Source organism: Pteropus medius, unplaced genomic scaffold (genome assembly GCF_902729225.1).
Source record: "Pteropus medius unplaced genomic scaffold, Ma_sr-lr_union100, whole genome shotgun sequence".
NCBI classification, from domain to species: Eukaryota; Metazoa; Chordata; class Mammalia; order Chiroptera; family Pteropodidae; genus Pteropus; species Pteropus medius.
In genome coordinates this window covers 10083094-10099968 of record NW_024352783.1, presented here as the reverse complement: position 1 = coordinate 10099968, position 16875 = coordinate 10083094, and the positions used below count along the sequence as shown (strand labels likewise).

Sequence of the window (16875 nt, the reverse complement as noted above, 5' to 3'; positions counted from 1 at the left end):
CTTATTAGTTGCCTCCCTTCCTTCTCTCCCTAGCCTAGAAGGAAGTGACATCATCACCCACACCCTGCGTCTTTTTTTAGGATTTATTGTTTAGACCTGTGTACCTTTTGTTTTCTAAAACAGATGCCTATGCTCTGCTGCCCTCCCTGTACTTCCTGCAGGTTTCTTGTCCTTCAGTCTTCGTTTTGCTTACCCGTGTGTTCCATTATTCAGTTTCATTTGGTTTATTTCTCCTAGAAGCTGTTTTGATGTTATTGTCCATGTTCTGTTTACCTGGATGCAGCACTTACCAAAAAAATTAAGATGATTTGTTCGATTTTTTTTTTTTAATGAAAAAAAATTGTGCAAAGGATAAAAGGCAAACTCACCAAGGAACTTTTCTATGGTTGACCCTGGCCAGAGGTGTGACACTCAGAACTGGGAAGCCCGAGTGTTACTAACCAGTGTTTAATCGGTTTTTTTAAGACTGAAGTGGCCACCTCCCAATCCGGTGCCTGGCAGAGGCTCCACAGAGTCAGCCAAGATCTGCAAAAGGAGCTGGAGGCCCAGTGCCGGCGCCAGGGGCTGACCACGCAGCAGACCCAGGCCCTGAAGCGCAGCTATGGGGAGGCCAAGGATGCGGTCCGGCACCATGAGGCCGAGATCCATAGCCTCCAGGCAAGGCTCAGCAACGCTGCCGCTGAGCTCACCATCAAGGAACAGGCACTGGCCAAGCTCAAAGGTGACCTGAAGCTGGAAAAGGACAAGGTTCGTGAGCAGCTAGAGGAGTGGCAGCACAGCGAGGCTACACTGAGCGGTCAGCTGCAGGCCAGTGAGCAGAAGCTCAAGAGTGCAGAGGCCCTGCTGCTGGAGAAGACACAGGAGCTACGGGACCTGGGGATGCAGCAGGCACTGCAGAAGGACCGGCAGAAGGAGGTGCAAAGGCTGCAGGAGCGCATCACTGACCTCAGCCAGCAGCTCAGTGCCAGTGAGCAGTCTCAAAGGCTGATGGAGGAGAAGCTGCAGAGGAACTACGAGCTGCTGCTAGAGAGCTGTGAGAAGGAGAAGCAGGTATTGTTGCAGAACCTGAAGGAGGTGGAAGACAAAGCCAGTGCCTATGAGGACCAGCTCCAGGACCATGAACAACAGATGGAGGTCCTCCAGAAGGAGAAGCTGAGTGCCAAGTTTGAGGGTAGCGAGATAGTGCACCAGCTGGAGGAGCAGCTGGAGATGAAAGAGGCCAGCATCCAGAAGCTGGCCAAGCATGTCCAAAGCCTCAGAGATGAGCGAGACCTGATCAAGCAGCGGTTCCAGGAGCTGATGGAGCGCATCACTGTATCTGATGGGGACATTGCTGAGCTTCAAGAGAAGCTGAGGGGAAGAGAGGCCGACTACCAGAGCCTAGAGCACTCCTATAGGAGAGTGGCCAGCCAGCTCCAGGACATGCATACTCTGCTGAAAGAGAAGGAGGAAGAGCTGAAGCACATCAAGGAAATGCATGAGAAAGTTCTGGAAAAGAAAGATCAGGACCTCAATGAGGCTTTGGTTAAAATGGTTGTCTTGGGGAGCAGCTTAGAGGAAACAGAAATGAAGCTCCAGGCAAAGGAAGACATTTTAAGAAAATTTGCAAAGGCATCTTCAGAGGAGGTGGAGGAGCCGCGGAGCTCCCTGGAAGAAGCAGAAGAAGATGGCATTGTGCTCTCAGGCCCGCAGCTCCAAGTCACTGGCGTACCTCTAGGCTTCCCACACTTGAGACTCGAAGATGAGGACCCAGGAGCTGCCCTTGAGGAGGAATGCGGGGACAGCAGCCCCAGGAAGGAAGCAAGTATGGTGCTCCCAAAGTCAGAAATGCCTGACAGAGAACGGCACCTGCAGAGCGCGGCAAAACCTGAGCAGGGGGTACCCGGCATTAAAAGGCAAAGAATCCGGTTCTCCACGATCCAGTGCCAGAAATACACCCACCCCGACGGGTCCGAGAAGACCTGGACCAGCAGCACGTCTTCAGACACCAGTCAGGACCAGTCACCCTCAGAGGAAAGTATGTCGTCAGAGGCCACCCCCAGCTCACTTCCTGCAACTAGTGACTCTGACACCTACCTCTCCATCATACACTCCCTGGAGACCAAGCTCTACATCACAGAAGAGAAGCTTAAAGATGTGACACTGAAGCTAGAGAGCCAGCAGGGCCAGAGCCAGGAAGCCCTGCTCACGCTGCACCAGCAATGGGCCAGCACCGAGGCACGGCTCCGTGAGCAGCTCCGCGCCAGCCTGTTCCAGGTCAAAGCGCTAGCCTCCCAGCTGGATCAGGAAAGACAGGCCAGGGTGAAGATAGTCGAAAATCACGTTGGGGAGCTTGGCAACTTCCAGGTTAAAAACAGTCAGGCCCTGGCTTGCTTAGAAAACTGCCAAGAACAGCTAAGATCTCTGCCACTGGCCAGCCAGGAGGAAGCACAGGATGCAGGAGCAGGTCCTCTGGCCAGCGTAGAAAGCGCGCTAGTCAGCGCCATCCAGGCCCTGCACCACTGGCCACCCCTCGCAGATAATGGGGCCCAAGCTCAGCTAGAGGAAGGGAGTTTCTTGGAGAAAGGGAAAGCAACTTTGCAGCAGCCAACTCACCGGCCTGAACTGACTGAGCAGGAGCAGCTAAAGCTCCTTTCTGATCAAATAGCTCTGGAAGCCTCACTGATAAACCAAATAGCAGACTCTTTAAAAAACACAACATCAGATATCTCGCGTGTTCTCCACGAGATTTCTCAGTCAGAAAAGTTGCCCCTCGATTCTGGAAGTGCTGCAGTCTGTCCTGGGACCCCAGCAGACACCTGGGCTAGGAAGGTGCTGGTAGATGGTGAATTCTGGAGCCAGGTTGAGTCTCTGAGTGAGCACCTAGGGACACTAGGAAGAGAGGCAACTGTCCCATCAGGAGGTGGGCAGCAGAGTGTCCCACAAGCCCTGGTCCCTGCCCTGGCAAATGCCACATGGGTCAGGGCAGAGCTCAGCTTTGCTGTGCAGTCAGTAAGGGAGTCGTTCCACCGTCGATTGCAGAGCATCCAGGAGACACTCCGGGGGACCCAGACAGCCCTGCAGCAGCATAAGCATGTGCTGGGGGAGATCTTGGGAGCCTACCAAACCCCCGACTTTGAGAGAGTGATGCAGCAAGTCTCAGAAGCCCTCAAGCTTCCAGCAGGCTTCGCAGAGGGTGTACAGGCATCCTGGGACTTGAGTCCATTAGGAGAAGAACTGAGCCATCAAGACATAGCTGGCTCCCAGGAGCCCTTGCACTTATCCATCGAGAGCTCTGGAGCCCTCGTTGCTATTCAGGAAGAACTTGCCCTACAGCTTAAAGATAAGGCCTGTCTCTTAGGGGAGATATCTGCTGCTTTAACATCTCTTCCCCCTGTGGAATCAGTAAGAGATTGTCAGAAGCTACTTCAAGCATCCCAAAATCTCTCCTATAACACTTGTTTGGGAGGCCTCGGTCAGTATTCATCATTATTAGTTAAAGATGCAATTATTCAGGCTCAGGTATGTTATGCAGCCTGCAAAATTCGACTGGAGTATGAAAAGGAGCTCCAGTGCTACAAGGAGTCCTGGCAGAGCAGGGGGGCCTCCTGCCAAGAACACAGGCAAGCTGTTGGAGCACTAAGTGAGGAGTACGAGGAACTTCTCCGGAAGCAGAAAAGGGAGTACCTAGAAGTGATTGCCATTGTTGAAAGGGAAAACGCAGAGCTCAAGGCCAAGGTCACCCAGCTAGACCATCAACAGAGGTATTTGGAAGAAGTAGAAAGCAAGCACAGCGAGAACATGTTTGCCCTGCAAGGGAGGTACGAGGAGGAGATCAGGTGTGTGGTGGAACAGTTGAACAGAGCAGAAAACACACTGCAAGCTGAGCACAGCAGAGTCCTGAGTCAGCTGGATGCCTCAGTAAGAGACAGGCAGGACATGGAGAGGCACCATGTGGAGCAGATGCAGACCCTGGAGGACAAGTTCCAGCTCAAGGTCAAAGAGCTGCAGACAATTCACGAGGAGGAGCTGAGGACCTTGCAGGAGCACTACTCCCAGAACCTGCAGTGCCTGCAGGAGACACTCTGCCACTACGAGGGGCAGCACTCTGAAGCCTTGGTCGTGCCCAGCCCCCTAAGCAGCCCCCACCAGCCCCCCTCTTCCAGCTGGCCAGCCAGCCAGCCTAGGGATGCTCTGCAGGCAGCCAAGGGAGAGGCTGACTCCATGACGGGGCTGAGAGAGCGTATCCAGGAGCTGGAGGCCCAGATGGACATCATGAGGGAGGAGCTGGAGCACAAGGACCTTGAGGGCAATGCAGCCACACTGCGAGAGAAGTACCAGAAAGACTTTGAGAACCTTAAGGTTTTGAAGCATTGTTTAATTTGCAGAGCAGTCAAGGGGCAGGCATTTTCCTGCTTGTTGGGGGCGGGGGTGGTATCTGGTGCATCAGACTCTCAGGGTGGAGCTGGGAGATGGTTCTTGGCTCTGAGTTACTGTATAAACAGAATCGAGTCAACCTTCTGTTCCTCCCTTGACTCCTCACTGGCCATGGTGCGGCCTCATAGCAGGGCCCAGGCAAGGGTCCTATTCAACACCCCACACTGGGAAAGGACTAGCAGAAGAACATGGTCACTGGTGAGAAAGGGAGTGTAGTCTCCCCATCGCTTTTCTACCTGCTTCTAGTGGCCTCTGCATCCCCTCAGCAAGTGAAGCCCCTGCCCTCCAGCTCCTAGCCTCGCCCTTTCTCCTGCCCCCACAGAGTACACCTTCAGGCTGGTGCAGACCCAAACTTGAGTCCAGGAAAGACAGGCACCCTTGGAGGGTCAGCTCCTAACTGTCCTAAGAGAGCAGTTGGAGTATCCAAAAGATAGGAATATTTGCAAGACAGTGTCAAGGATCACACTCCCATTGCAACTCTGGGGAACTGGCATTTAATGGACATTCTATGTAAGAAGGAAGGGCTTTTCTACTGAAAACAGCTTTCAGGTGCTGGTATTCTTTCTCAAGAGCTTTGAGAAATTACCTTTTCCTTTCACTGTCCCCCATACCCGCACCCCATTTCACGCTCTGCCTCATTAGGCAGAGTATCCAGGCCCTGGCACAAACAGTTAACATTCCCAGGCCCATGGGCATTGGGCTGTGTGAAGTAGTCCAGCTTCTCATCTACCTCCTTCATAGCCAGAGACACCTGTGTGTATGCCTGGGGCTGCCCGGAATTTCCTCTAAGCTTCTCAGCATTATCCTCTTGAGCTTCTTGCCATCCCTTAGAGCTACAGCCAGTTAATACCCAGGCCCCTTGCAAGCCCTCAGCACCCCCGTCAAGCTTCTGGTGAGATGACTCCTCCCTCGGTACAGCACAGAGCTGGCTCTCAGGCTGCAGTGGCTGCTTTGCTGCTGCTGCCAAATGTCCTATTCCCAGCAGCTCATTCCTCTGGCTCTGAAAAAAAAAAAAAAGAAAGAAATGTTCTGTGTTAGCAGTGTATTCTTTACCTTTGTATGACAACACAGTCCACTGACCAAAAATAAGCACGTGTGGTTGTCAGCAAGCACTCAGGTGACTGAGAGGCCATCTTCACTGTTCTAGTTCCAAGTCAGTCAAAACCTTTTGAAAACTTATGAATTATGAGAAAGCTTCAAGGGCTGTTTTGTGAAAGTACTCAAATGAACCCCCCTGTGACAGTACATGTGAGCACAGCATTCAGGTGGGCCATGTGTACCTTTAAAAGTAACAAACACTGTTTTCCAGTGCCTGCTCTATCCACAGGGCACCCAGCAGCTTTCCATGACACTGAGCAGGTCTGCGTGAGCAGGTGCTTGGGCTCATACACACCCATCATTCACAGGGGCCCAAGTGTTCCCTCTCCACTACAGTGAACTGCCTGCCACCTGTTGGCTCTACCAGAGCCTCCTGTACAGTGAGGCAATTTCAGCCCCCACATTAGTCAGCTGAGCATTTATAAGGCTTTGGCCAGAGTGGTGACATCATACCACCAGTTAGCAAGACATCAGAAAGGAGACAAACTAGCCACGGATGGTGCTGGGACCCAGTGTCTTCCAGCGGTGACATAGGTCTGTGATGTTCTCATTGACTCCCTTGAGACACACAGAAACTAAAGCCAAATAGCACTCTGTTAATTTGTACAGATTTTTGCCTGGGTTGGGGCGACTGAGCTCTGGCCCCTCTGTTACAGTCCCAGGCTGACTCCTTCCCTCATGACTCTGCTCAGTAGTCTTTGAGGAACTTTTTTTGGTCCCAAGGATTATTGGCTTAAAAATTAAAATATTTTTACAGATTATTTTTAACACATATTCTCTCCTAGGAAGCAGCTAGTTTTTAAAGATATCTCAGAGTTTCTCTAGGAAGATTTTGACCCTTTAAGTATTCTAAAGCACTCAAATCAAACTAATATTTATGAGAGCTACTAGCTGTGTGTTAACCAAGAAGCCATAGGTGAACCAAAGCATGAGAGAGGGAAGATGAGGGGCTCAGAGCTAGCCAGAGGCCAAGAGCCAAAGCCCTAGCCTCCAGCTGTCCTGTGGTGTGATGGTAGTGAAAAGAGACCACTGGCTTCCAGATGGAGTCTCTGGGAGAAGGAATGCCCAATTAATGGTGGACAACAATTAAGACCATTTGCCCACTGCAGCATATCAGTTGCAGTAAAGTCCAGACTATGGCCATGAGTTTGAAAATACTAAATAGAAGACCTCAGAAAGGCCTCACAATTACTGTGGGGGCTCAAAGATACCCAAGCACGATGATCTGATTTCTTGATATTCTTTCTCAAATCCATGTGCAAGATTGACTCGATAGTATAGGATTGGAAAGAGGAGCCTCTGCTATACTTGCATTTGGAATGTAACATAACCACATTCTTTCAGTTCTTAAAAATCTCTGAAAGGCCTAATCCCTATTTAGAAACCTAAGAGATTTAGACAGTGTGCCTCTGTGCACAAAATAACTGTGCATGCCACCGTCTTGCATCTGAGTGGCACATTCACAAACCCTGTTCATAAGAGCAACTGTGATAAGCCAGTCTTGGGTTTCCCAAGTTTGATCCCTTCTTAAGGCATACCTGTCCTTCCCCTGCACTCATGTCCAGGTAATAAACCAACCCAGCTTGTATATAAGTTTTGAGAGCAGTCCTGTTATATATCTCTATACAGTTACTGGAGTCACTAATTAATTAGTTCCCCTCTTTGTACTTCAAAAGAAAAAGGAAGACGCAGACTGGAAAGGAAGAGATCACATAGCCTAATATAATTCCCTCAGTGGGCAGTGGAAAAGTTAAATGACCAGATAAGGATGGCTAGCCGGTTAGGGGCAGGGCTGGGGCCCTTGGCTTCCTCCAGCTATTTAGGACTGTGAAATGCCAAATTTATGACTGCCACTGAGAGCTGCTCGCTGTATAACTCAAACCAGACATGGCCAGGTTCTGCATGTGCACACTCTCCTCCCTCTCTCTTATCAGTCCTACCTGCCAGTAATTCTATCAAGGTACAAGACTGGCTATTTTAAATTCCACTGCAGCTATTTCCCAGCTGCAATACCAACTCCTTCCACAGAATTCAGAACAATCACAGAAATAAGACAATTTATAAATATAAATACCTTTTTCTAAATTCTCTAATAGCATAAAATGCCCTGTAGCATCAGTGAGCCTCCAGACAGCCATCCGGTGGCCCCACTGACTCAGTGCTCGCCTTCAGAGAGCGTATTCTCTATACCATGAAACCTGGAGCAGGCAGGGCTATTGGCATATTAAACAGGACACCCAACTTAAGGTAAAGAAATAAATTGATAAGTTCCCTTTTGCATCTTGCAGGCCACATGTGAGCGAGGCTTTGCAGCAATGGAAGAAACACACCAGAAAAAGATTGAAGATCTGCAGAGGCAGCACCAGCGGGAACTGGAGAAACTGAGGGAGGAGAAAGACCGCCTTCTGGCCGAGGAGACTGCGGCCACCATCTCAGGTGGGAGCTGGGCATGCTGGCTGGTTTAGCATGGAGGGCAGAACAGGTAGCAAACTTTACCTGAGCTGAATGTACAGCTCAGAGTAATGACTGGCCTTTGTGCTGCCTTTTGGCTGAGATTTAAGCTTTATTATTCAAGAGAATTCTATGACAATTCTGAGGAAAAAGCTGGTTTTCGGAGCCCTTTGAGAGTTGTAAGCCTAGAGCCAGCACTTCAGCTTCCCACAACCACCAGCATACCCAGCTACATGTGAGGGACTATCCCCAGCCTTATCAGTCCCATCGATTGCATTTCCTTGTGACAGACACCTGTCAGCATAAGACCTCTGCCCAGAGTGCCCCATAACTTCAGAGCACAAAGATTCTGTAGCTTCTACCTGGCACAACTTTGTTACAGAGCCGACAGTACTTTCCCTGAGAAAGCACAGTGCCATAGGTTTTGTGTTGCCTTCTCTTTATGTAATTATACTTTATGGTGGTTTATTATTTTAGTACACAGGAAGAAAATATAGCAGTCTGAAAGCTTTCTCGTTTTATAAACTTATGCTTGAATATAACATTGATACTTATTTAATCAATTTGGTTTTCATCTAACATCAAAAGAACAAACACACCTGCATCCCTTTTGTGGGAAGTTTCCTGAGAATTCTCCTAGCCTGCATCCACCTCAGAGAATGGGTTTGGGAGAGGCCAGCCTGACTGCAGATGGATTAAGCATTAACACTGGGGAGCCGTCACATCTCTGTCAGTCTGGCTTCCCAGCCTTTTGGTGCTGATGGCATGTCCTTGCATGCAGCCATTGAAGCTATGAAGAACGCCCACCGAGAGGAGATGGAGCGCGAGTTGGAGAAGAGCCAGCGGTCCCAGATCAGCAGCATCAACTCAGACATCGAGGCCCTGCGGCGACAGTATCTGTGAGTCAGCTTCCTGCTCTCAGGAGGGGCTGGAGGGTGGCCCTTTGGTGGGGAGCAGTGCCTTTGTAGGAACCTTTCCTGTGTCTTTGAGGGAGCCACACAGATACAGGTCCTGAGGATGGCACTGGGTAGAGGCCCATATGAACTGAGGGCAGCTCAGAACTTTCCCTGAGAGGCTGAGTGCTGCTCGAGGGTCATCAAGCCACTGGCTTTCATGGCCCAGGTGGGCTTCTTGTTACTAAAACAAATAGAAACTAATCACCAAAATCTAAAGAATAAGATGCAGCAAAGGAAATTTTATAACTACCTGCCGTTCTTTGGGGCTGATCTCAGGCCATCCCTGGAATTTGTTCTCTCCATCAGCTGTTCTCTGCCACTGCCTCAGTAGCTTGCAAGAGGAAATCTGGTCTAGGGCCTGATGCCTAGTGCTTTATGGCTGTGCATGGCAGAGGTGGCCATAAACCCTACATTTTTTAAAAAGTATGCTGATTTCCCTTTGCATAGACAAGAGACTGAAAGGCATACAGCAGCACAGCTACTCATTTTTTTCCTTTAGTAGAGCTAACACCACTGGGAGCTCTTGAATTGGCTACTGCGAGAGCCATGCAGAGCTAGCCTTTATCAAGGTCTTTGCAACATAAAAGAATGCAGGTCCCTGCCTCTTCCAGGGCTCCCATTCAGTGCAGTCAGGGCCAGGGCCAGACAGTTCTGTGAACTGCAATCATATTCATCTCGGCTAGAGGGGGTGCAGATGCATAGGGCATGGTCAGCTTGCCTTAAAGCCCTTCATCTTTGGCTCCACCACTGGGAGAAACAGCCCTTCTCAAGGAGTCCAGAGTGATGGAGAACAATGTTGCAAGGCTTTGATTTTCTGTGTGTGAATAGGTCCTGGTACTGGCTTATCAAACACAGATCGCCTCAAAAGTTAGTGCTGAAAACAATTTGCAAATCTGATTTCTCTCAAAAACAGGACATGTATTTCAACACAAGTGAATGAATTCTCTCTTGACTTCAAGAGAGAAGTTTTGTCCATGAGACTATTAAGCTACTTGAGAGAACCACGGAAGGACACAGAATAGACTTCTATAATCCTATAGTACTTTTTAAGTTTTCCCTTATTTAGTTGGGTACAAACTTTTTGAGACAACAAAATGCATAGGGATTCCTCTCTTGCTCAGTTCTTTCTGTTGTCTCATTGCCCCTCAAGTTATACAATGGGGACACAGAACCTTTTGGAGGCCTTGGCCCTGGGGGAAAGGCAAAGGAGTAAGCAGTGCCCTCTTCCCAGGGAGGAACTGCAGTCAGTGCAGCGGGAGCTGGAGGTCCTCTCAGAGCAGTACTCACAGAAATGCCTGGAAAACGCCCACCTGGCCCAGGCGCTGGAGGCAGAGCGGCAGGCCCTGCGGCAGTGTCAGCGTGAGAACCAGGAGCTCAACGCCCACAATCAGGTAAGTCCTCAGCCAGGTGAGCTAGAAGTCAGGTGAGCCCATGCTAGAGTTGGGAACCAGTCCTCACCTTCAAGGTATCCCTTAGAGTCCTGGAGCCACAGAGTGGCCACCTGATCTGCAGGCACCTCCCTGACTTCTAGCATCTCCCAGTGTGTTGACAGAAACTTACTACAGATGGTAGAGCTGTGGCCATCCTGCTACATGAACCAGCTATTTACATTTGGAGTCACTTTGGCTCCAGCCCTCTTGGAGACTCTAAGATGTCTCAGTTTCCCTCCAGAACATCCGAATTTCCACTTCGCTTTTGCTGGGCAGTGTCATCGCACCTGGTCTGGGTCTCCATTCACCAGTCAAGACCATATGCAGCTCAGATTTATTTTTGTCAGAGTATTCTCAAGATTTGTCCACTCCTTAGAAAACTGGGGCACATTTATAATCCTGGCTAATGGACAGGCTCAAGATAGGTTTAGTTCGATAAAAGCTTCTCTGTGGGCACCAAATTGGACTACTGTCCTCATGACCCACCTGCTCATCCTTCCCAGGCACTGAGCAGATAGATGCATTGGATTGATTCAAGCTCAAGACCTTCAGTGTGTTGACAGAAACTCACTGCAGATGGTGAAGCTGTGGCCATCCTGCTACATGAGGATGAGGCTGCCTTATATGAGGGCACTCCGGCAGGACTGGTTCTGCTTAGTCACTGCAGTGGCCTAAGATAACTATTTGTCATTTGGAAAGAAGATACAGAATGTGAGTGGGGAGGGCAGCAAGAGGGCCTAAACCTACAGAAACTCAAATGAGAAAACCATGAAACAGAGTAACACTAGTTATGGTGACAAAAAGGTATTAAGGATTATGTAATCCTGCATGCACAACTCTACAAATACTTACAGAACCCACATAAATGGCTTTTACAAGGGATATAAATCGCAGGCAGTGACACCTGCACACATTAAATCTAAAATGCTATGGTGTACGTAAGTACTTCTCATGGCCACCTATTCCTGTTCATCTCTGCCTCATAAAACAACCTCTCCTGGTTATGTTGTGTGATTACAGCCCCCAGGCAGCTCTGTTGAGCGTCCCTATTTTGTTGTTGCTGTCCCCCAGGAGCTGAACAACCGCCTGGCTGCGGAGATTGCACGGTTACGGACATTGCTGACCGGGGACGCCAGTGGGGATGCCACTAGCTCGCCTCTCACGCAGGGCAAGGATGCCTATGAGTTAGAGGTACCGCTCAGAGCCAGGCCCCTTCTTCACCCAGCTCTGCACCTCACAAGCCCCAAGTGGGGACCAAGGGTGGCCATTAGCTTACAGAGATTATTTTAGAGACGAGACCTGGAGACAGCAAGAGGGAAAGAACATGGAAAGATCCTAATCACCCCAGGACAGCAAAGAGAACAGTTAGCTGCCAGGCATGGGACCCACGGTAGAAGTGTGGATCCCTCAAGAGGCCGCAGGGACCTTTAACTCCATCCTCACTTGCCTACCCTCCTCCCTTCTGTTTCTGCCATGCCACAAATACTGATCGCCTAAAATAAAACATTTAGTAATTATTTAGACACTGTAGCTACTTGAGATTCTGTAATACCCTATTATTACTCAGGATCAGGGAGGTACATCTTAAGTCAGAATAATTGATTTTTATGTATAAGATATCCTCTTATGAAAGCATTTAGATTTCTTCCCATTCAATTAAAATTTCATCATGAAAATATCTCCTACTAAATGATGTGGGAATGGCAGAGTGAGTTCAAAAGTTTCAACAGGACACCTTTATGGACACCGTCATGGGCTCAGTTCCAGAAACTTGCTGTGGCCCCCAGACTGAGGAAAAGGGTACTCGGGTCTAGGAAGAATCGCAAAAATTCCTTTCTTCTATTTCTATATGCAATGTTTAAGCTGTGTTCCAATTTTCATTGCTGATATTTTCAATTACATATTGGTAAGGATGAGAAGAAAGTTGTCTGCTCATCATTGTGTGGATGGGAGTTCTCTGCTCAACTCTGTCTTTGCTTTCAAAACTCTGGAAGTCCCTTTGCACCTGAATATCAATCCCTAATTGCTCTCTCATTCTAGGTCTTATTGCGAGTCAAGGAATCGGAAATACAGTACTTAAAACAGGAGATCAGCTCTCTAAAGGATGAGCTACAGACGGCATTGCGGGTAAGGGCATGTCACTATGGGTGGATCTTCAGAAAGGGCTCCGAGTGGATTAGGGACACATGTCTCCAGAACTTAACAGAGGTCCCTGTATGTGGCAAGTATCATAGGCTGTTCTAGAGTAGATTTCATTTTCATGAGAAATGTGGTTTCAAAATCAAGTTCTCTTAAAACACCAGCTTCTAAGCAGGTATAATAAAAATGAGCCCACTTGGTCTTACATGTCTTTCTTGTTCTCTATGCCTCCTATGTGCTTCGTCAGGATGATGAGGCCCAAGAGAAATGTCATCCTGGGAAGTGAGAGCTCAGTCAGCTGCCAGTCTCCTCCAGGACATTCTTAGAATCAGAGAGGAGATGTCAGGATCCCTTAGGAAATCCAAGACAGAAAGGGGTTTTTCTAGGCTGGAGCCACAGGGAAGTCCTCAGGGGTCAGGACTGTGCTATGCCTGCACTTGCTGGAGCTCCCAGGGATCCCGTACCATGTCCAGACGGAGACTCTCAGCTCTGCCTGTTTTACTTTGCACCCAGTTTCTGCCTTTGAAAGACCAGGGTCAACCTACCTCCCCTGCTGCCGATGGCACGCCCCAGTCATTCCCCAGAGAGACAGACCGCCTAGCCTGGCTATAACCACTGTTTATTCTGTCCTTTTATCCCCAAGGACAAAAAGTACGCTAGTGACAAATACAAAGACATCTACACAGAGCTCAGCATCGTGAAGGCAAAGGCTGACTGCGATATCAGCAGATTGAAAGAGCAGCTGAAAGCAGCCACAGAAGCACTGGGTGAAAAATCTCCCGAAAACACCCCTGTGTCAGGATATGGTGAGCTCTTCAGGCTCTGGCTTGTGACTCAGTGACTCTTGGTGATTTGGTCATAGAGTTATTTGGGCTTGAATCAAAGGAGAGGAATTCCTTTTCTATTTTTTAGACTTCTATTTCCTTACAGAGAACAGCCAGCAGGTCACTGGGCCACAGGGCGGGCAGGCGCCCTGGGGTGGGAATCCGTTCCCCTGTAGCTGGTGGCAGACATTGTGCTGATTGCTTTGAAGGGAAATCACATCATCAACTATATTTTCATAGTAATGACAAGTTATGTTTTTACATTTTCCAAAAGAAGTCAGTAGTTTGGTGGAAACAGCTTTCATTAGTTGCTTGATCCTTGAGTTTTACCATGAAATCTACAGAAGGTCATTGATGGGCAGGGGGAGCAGGGGAGGATGCTCTCTACTGAAAAGGTGTCGTAGCTCACTGATATCCAGAAATTGACAACTTTTTTCTCCACTAGCCAAGGATTAATAATAATGGCAGTACTGATGGATGGGTGGAGTGGAGAGAAAATCATTTGCATTGCTGCTGGGAGGATAAAGTAGCAGTCTCTCTGGGAGGCAGTGAGGCAATATATAGCAAAATTTAAAATCAAACTGTAGACTCACTCTGGGTGGGTAAAGAAATGATAATATTTAAAGAAATGCTTATGAGGGGAACCCAAGATAGCCAGGAGACAAAGAGGAAGACTTAGAATTAGAGGGAGAATGCATACATCCTGTGACCAACCTGTTTAACTTCTGAAAAAAAAAAAAATAAGTGCATAGGAATGTGCAAACAAGGATAGTTAGCACTGTATACAGGAGCAAGACTGATTCCACCCAAACAGTCCTCTCTTTGCATCATACAGAGAGAAGATTGTTTAAACTAAGACATTGCTACACAGTGAAATACTATGCAGTTCTTAACAGATCAGGTAGATATTTTTGTTTTGACATGGACAAAGGTAAATAAATATATTAAGGTTTTTTTTGTTGTTTTTTTTTTTTTTTAAACACACACACACAGGACAGATGACATGACCCAATGTATATTTGTTTAGTCATTTTCAAGAAGTCTGAAGGAATGAATACACACTGAACTATTAATGGTTGTTGTCTCAGTAAGGGTGGATTCTGAGAAGGACTCGGTCTTATTCTTTTGTTTTTTAACAGTCTTGGAGGAAGGATGGGATAAATGAATAATGGGGACAGTTGGTCTGCTCAGCAAATGAGATGCAGCTCCAGAGTAGGGTGCCGCACGCCCTCTCCGCAGAGAGCTTGGCTGCACCTATGGTCAGTCCTGGGCTGGGAGAACGTGGCCGAGTGCCTCACACACAAATGTCTTCCAGTTCCTCCATGCTTTGAGTTGTTCTGAATAAGATTTAGTGTGTTTTATGGTTATTGGCTTTGAATTCTCTTAAAAATTGTTTAAGGAAATGTCAGCAAGTGTGTGGCGATGACAATCAGCTTCAGAAATTTTTAAACACTCAGTCTGGTTCCAGAGGGTTTTAGAAATGGGTCTCTTTGTTCCTTCAGATATAATGAAATCTAAAAGCAACCCTGACTTCTTGAAGAAAGACAGAACCTGTGTCAGCCGGCAACTCAGAAACATCAGGTCCAAGGTGATTCTGGGTCCAATCCTGGGTGTGGGGTCTGGCAGACGTTGGAGAGAGGAGCAGGAATCAAAGCCCACTACAGGCAGCAGCATGGGGTCCCCAGGGTCCCAGAACTCACCCACCCCCAAACACTTACCCTGCTGGTGGCTTTGTGTCCCCTTCATGCAACAGTGGAACCACCTCCTGACAATGACAGTTGAAGGGCCAGGCCTATGAGAAGCAGGGCTTGGAGTAAATTCTACCTTGGACCTCCAAGTCCAGATTTCACTTCAATCCTCTGCTGGGTCAGCCCCACTCTGTTGGTATTGTTTCTTGCACATCCTTAGTTTAAAACTGATGCTGTCTGCCTTCAAGAGAGGAAGCTACCTGCATCCCTTCCCACCAGCCTCATAGTAGCAAATTCCCAGCATGCATCCCGTGTCCCTTTTGTGCGTCTCCATGGGAAAGATGGGCTGAGGGTGGGGAGTGACAGGCATGTTGCATTTAGGATTTATTGTGTGTGTGTCTTATTTTTTGCTCTTTCCTCTGACAGTCCGTAATTGAGCAGGTCTCATGGGATAACTGAAACCAGCCCGCTTCCAGGTCCCCTCTCATGTAGGTAAACCACCTCTCACCACCCACCCACCTGCTACCCTCAAAGGGGTGCTATCTTGCATGCACCTCTCACACCTCAATAGCAAGCTCCTTGTTTTATTGTGACTTTAATTCATGCTACTCCAGCAAGCACATACACAATCCAAGTGGTTTCTTTAACCTGTTCTGGGGAGTTAACTGGCAGTATAACCTCTTAACAGAGTTGACCCTTGGCAGAGGGGAGCTCCCCTCCCACCTTGGCAGGCCAACCCACAGAGCCAGTATCTCAGGTGGGCACAGGCCCCGGCCAGCATGCATGTCGAATGCTCTGCACACTTCATGTTCTCTGGGGAAAACCCTCTTGCCCTCTGTCAAGATGCAGGCTTGATTTGACAAACACCCGGCAATCACTGACAAGCAGAGTCTCCCATCGCTGCAGACCACCCCCACACACACCAAGTTCACAAGCAGGGTTAAGCTGAGATATCCCTTATGGACATAGCTCGAGAGGAAGACTTCACAAGAGAAGCCTTGTCTGTGGGAGCAAATGTAGAAAAAGAAAATGGTCAGGTACACCCAGGGAAGGGTCTGAGTCCATGTTTGGCTTGGCCATGTTTCCAGTGTAAGAAAAAAGCCCTGGTGTTCGGGGACAGTCCTGCGGGCCTAAGTAGAAAGACGAGGAACTTGCAGATATCCTCAGGAACACCTGCTGTGATGCTGAACAGACGTGGGCCTGTAAAGTGATGAACAGGCATTCCCTCAAGGGTGTATATTGTCCTTGTCCCTGATTATAATTGGAGACAACCCCACCCACCATGGGAAGACAGGGGAATGAAGCTGACTAGAAACTGAACCTGTTGTTGGTACTTTTTGATATGAGATCTGATATGTGAGGATTTATATTTTTCTTTATGTTCTGTTTCTACATTATCCCCCACTCAAAAGGATAGAGTCTCAGCACCATAAAGTCAAAGCAAATTCATTGCTTAAGAGCAGTGCAGCAACCAGAGAATGTTACCCCCAGAGGCCCCTGTCAGTATGAGTGTGGGGTCATGGAGGTGCTTGATGGAGAGACTGGCCCTGTGGGAGAAATGAGCCCCAAGGGAGGTGCTATACCAAAGGCCCTTCTCCAGGTGCCTGAAGTAGGGGTGGGGCAGAGGTTTACAGCTGGAGTTTGTGGCAGCGCGTGGCACCGAGCATACAGCCTTGGGCCTGCTGTAGCCTTGGGCTGCCCCTCATTTTCCCTGCTCCCTGGCTGCCTGTCCCTGAGCACAATAGGTACTGTCACTCAGAGGTGTATGACAGTGCACAGAGGGTGCACACTCAAAGACAAAACACTCGCTGTCCCTCAGGTCTCAGGTGTGGTGATTCACTGCTATCATGGGAAAGTCCCCAGCTAGAATAGA

At 48.6% G+C, this 16875-nt stretch overlaps 1 protein-coding gene across 14 annotated transcripts in view; it reads left to right on the top strand.

Moving 5' to 3' along the window:
• The window catches only part of MPRIP (myosin phosphatase Rho interacting protein), a 146141-nt gene that overhangs the window by 120506 nt on the left and 8760 nt on the right, over positions 1 to 16875 (top strand). For 9 of the 14 annotated variants that reach the window (XM_039847598.1, XM_039847597.1, XM_039847600.1 and 6 more), the window contains 8 exons: positions 466 to 4341; positions 7803 to 7950; positions 8747 to 8864; positions 10072 to 10312; positions 11423 to 11542; positions 12392 to 12478; positions 13134 to 13296; positions 14817 to 14902. In XM_039847598.1, coding sequence (XP_039703532.1) covers positions 466 to 4341; positions 7803 to 7950; positions 8747 to 8864; positions 10072 to 10312; positions 11423 to 11542; positions 12392 to 12478; positions 13134 to 13296; positions 14817 to 14902 — 4839 coding nt within the window. Of the gene's footprint in view, positions 1 to 465; positions 4342 to 7802; positions 7951 to 8746; positions 8865 to 10071; positions 10313 to 11422; positions 11543 to 12391; positions 12479 to 13133; positions 13297 to 14816; positions 14903 to 15428; positions 15495 to 16875 lie in introns of all 14 variants that reach the window. The other 5 variants (XM_039847595.1, XM_039847596.1, XM_039847593.1 and 2 more) reach the window with 5 other exon arrangements.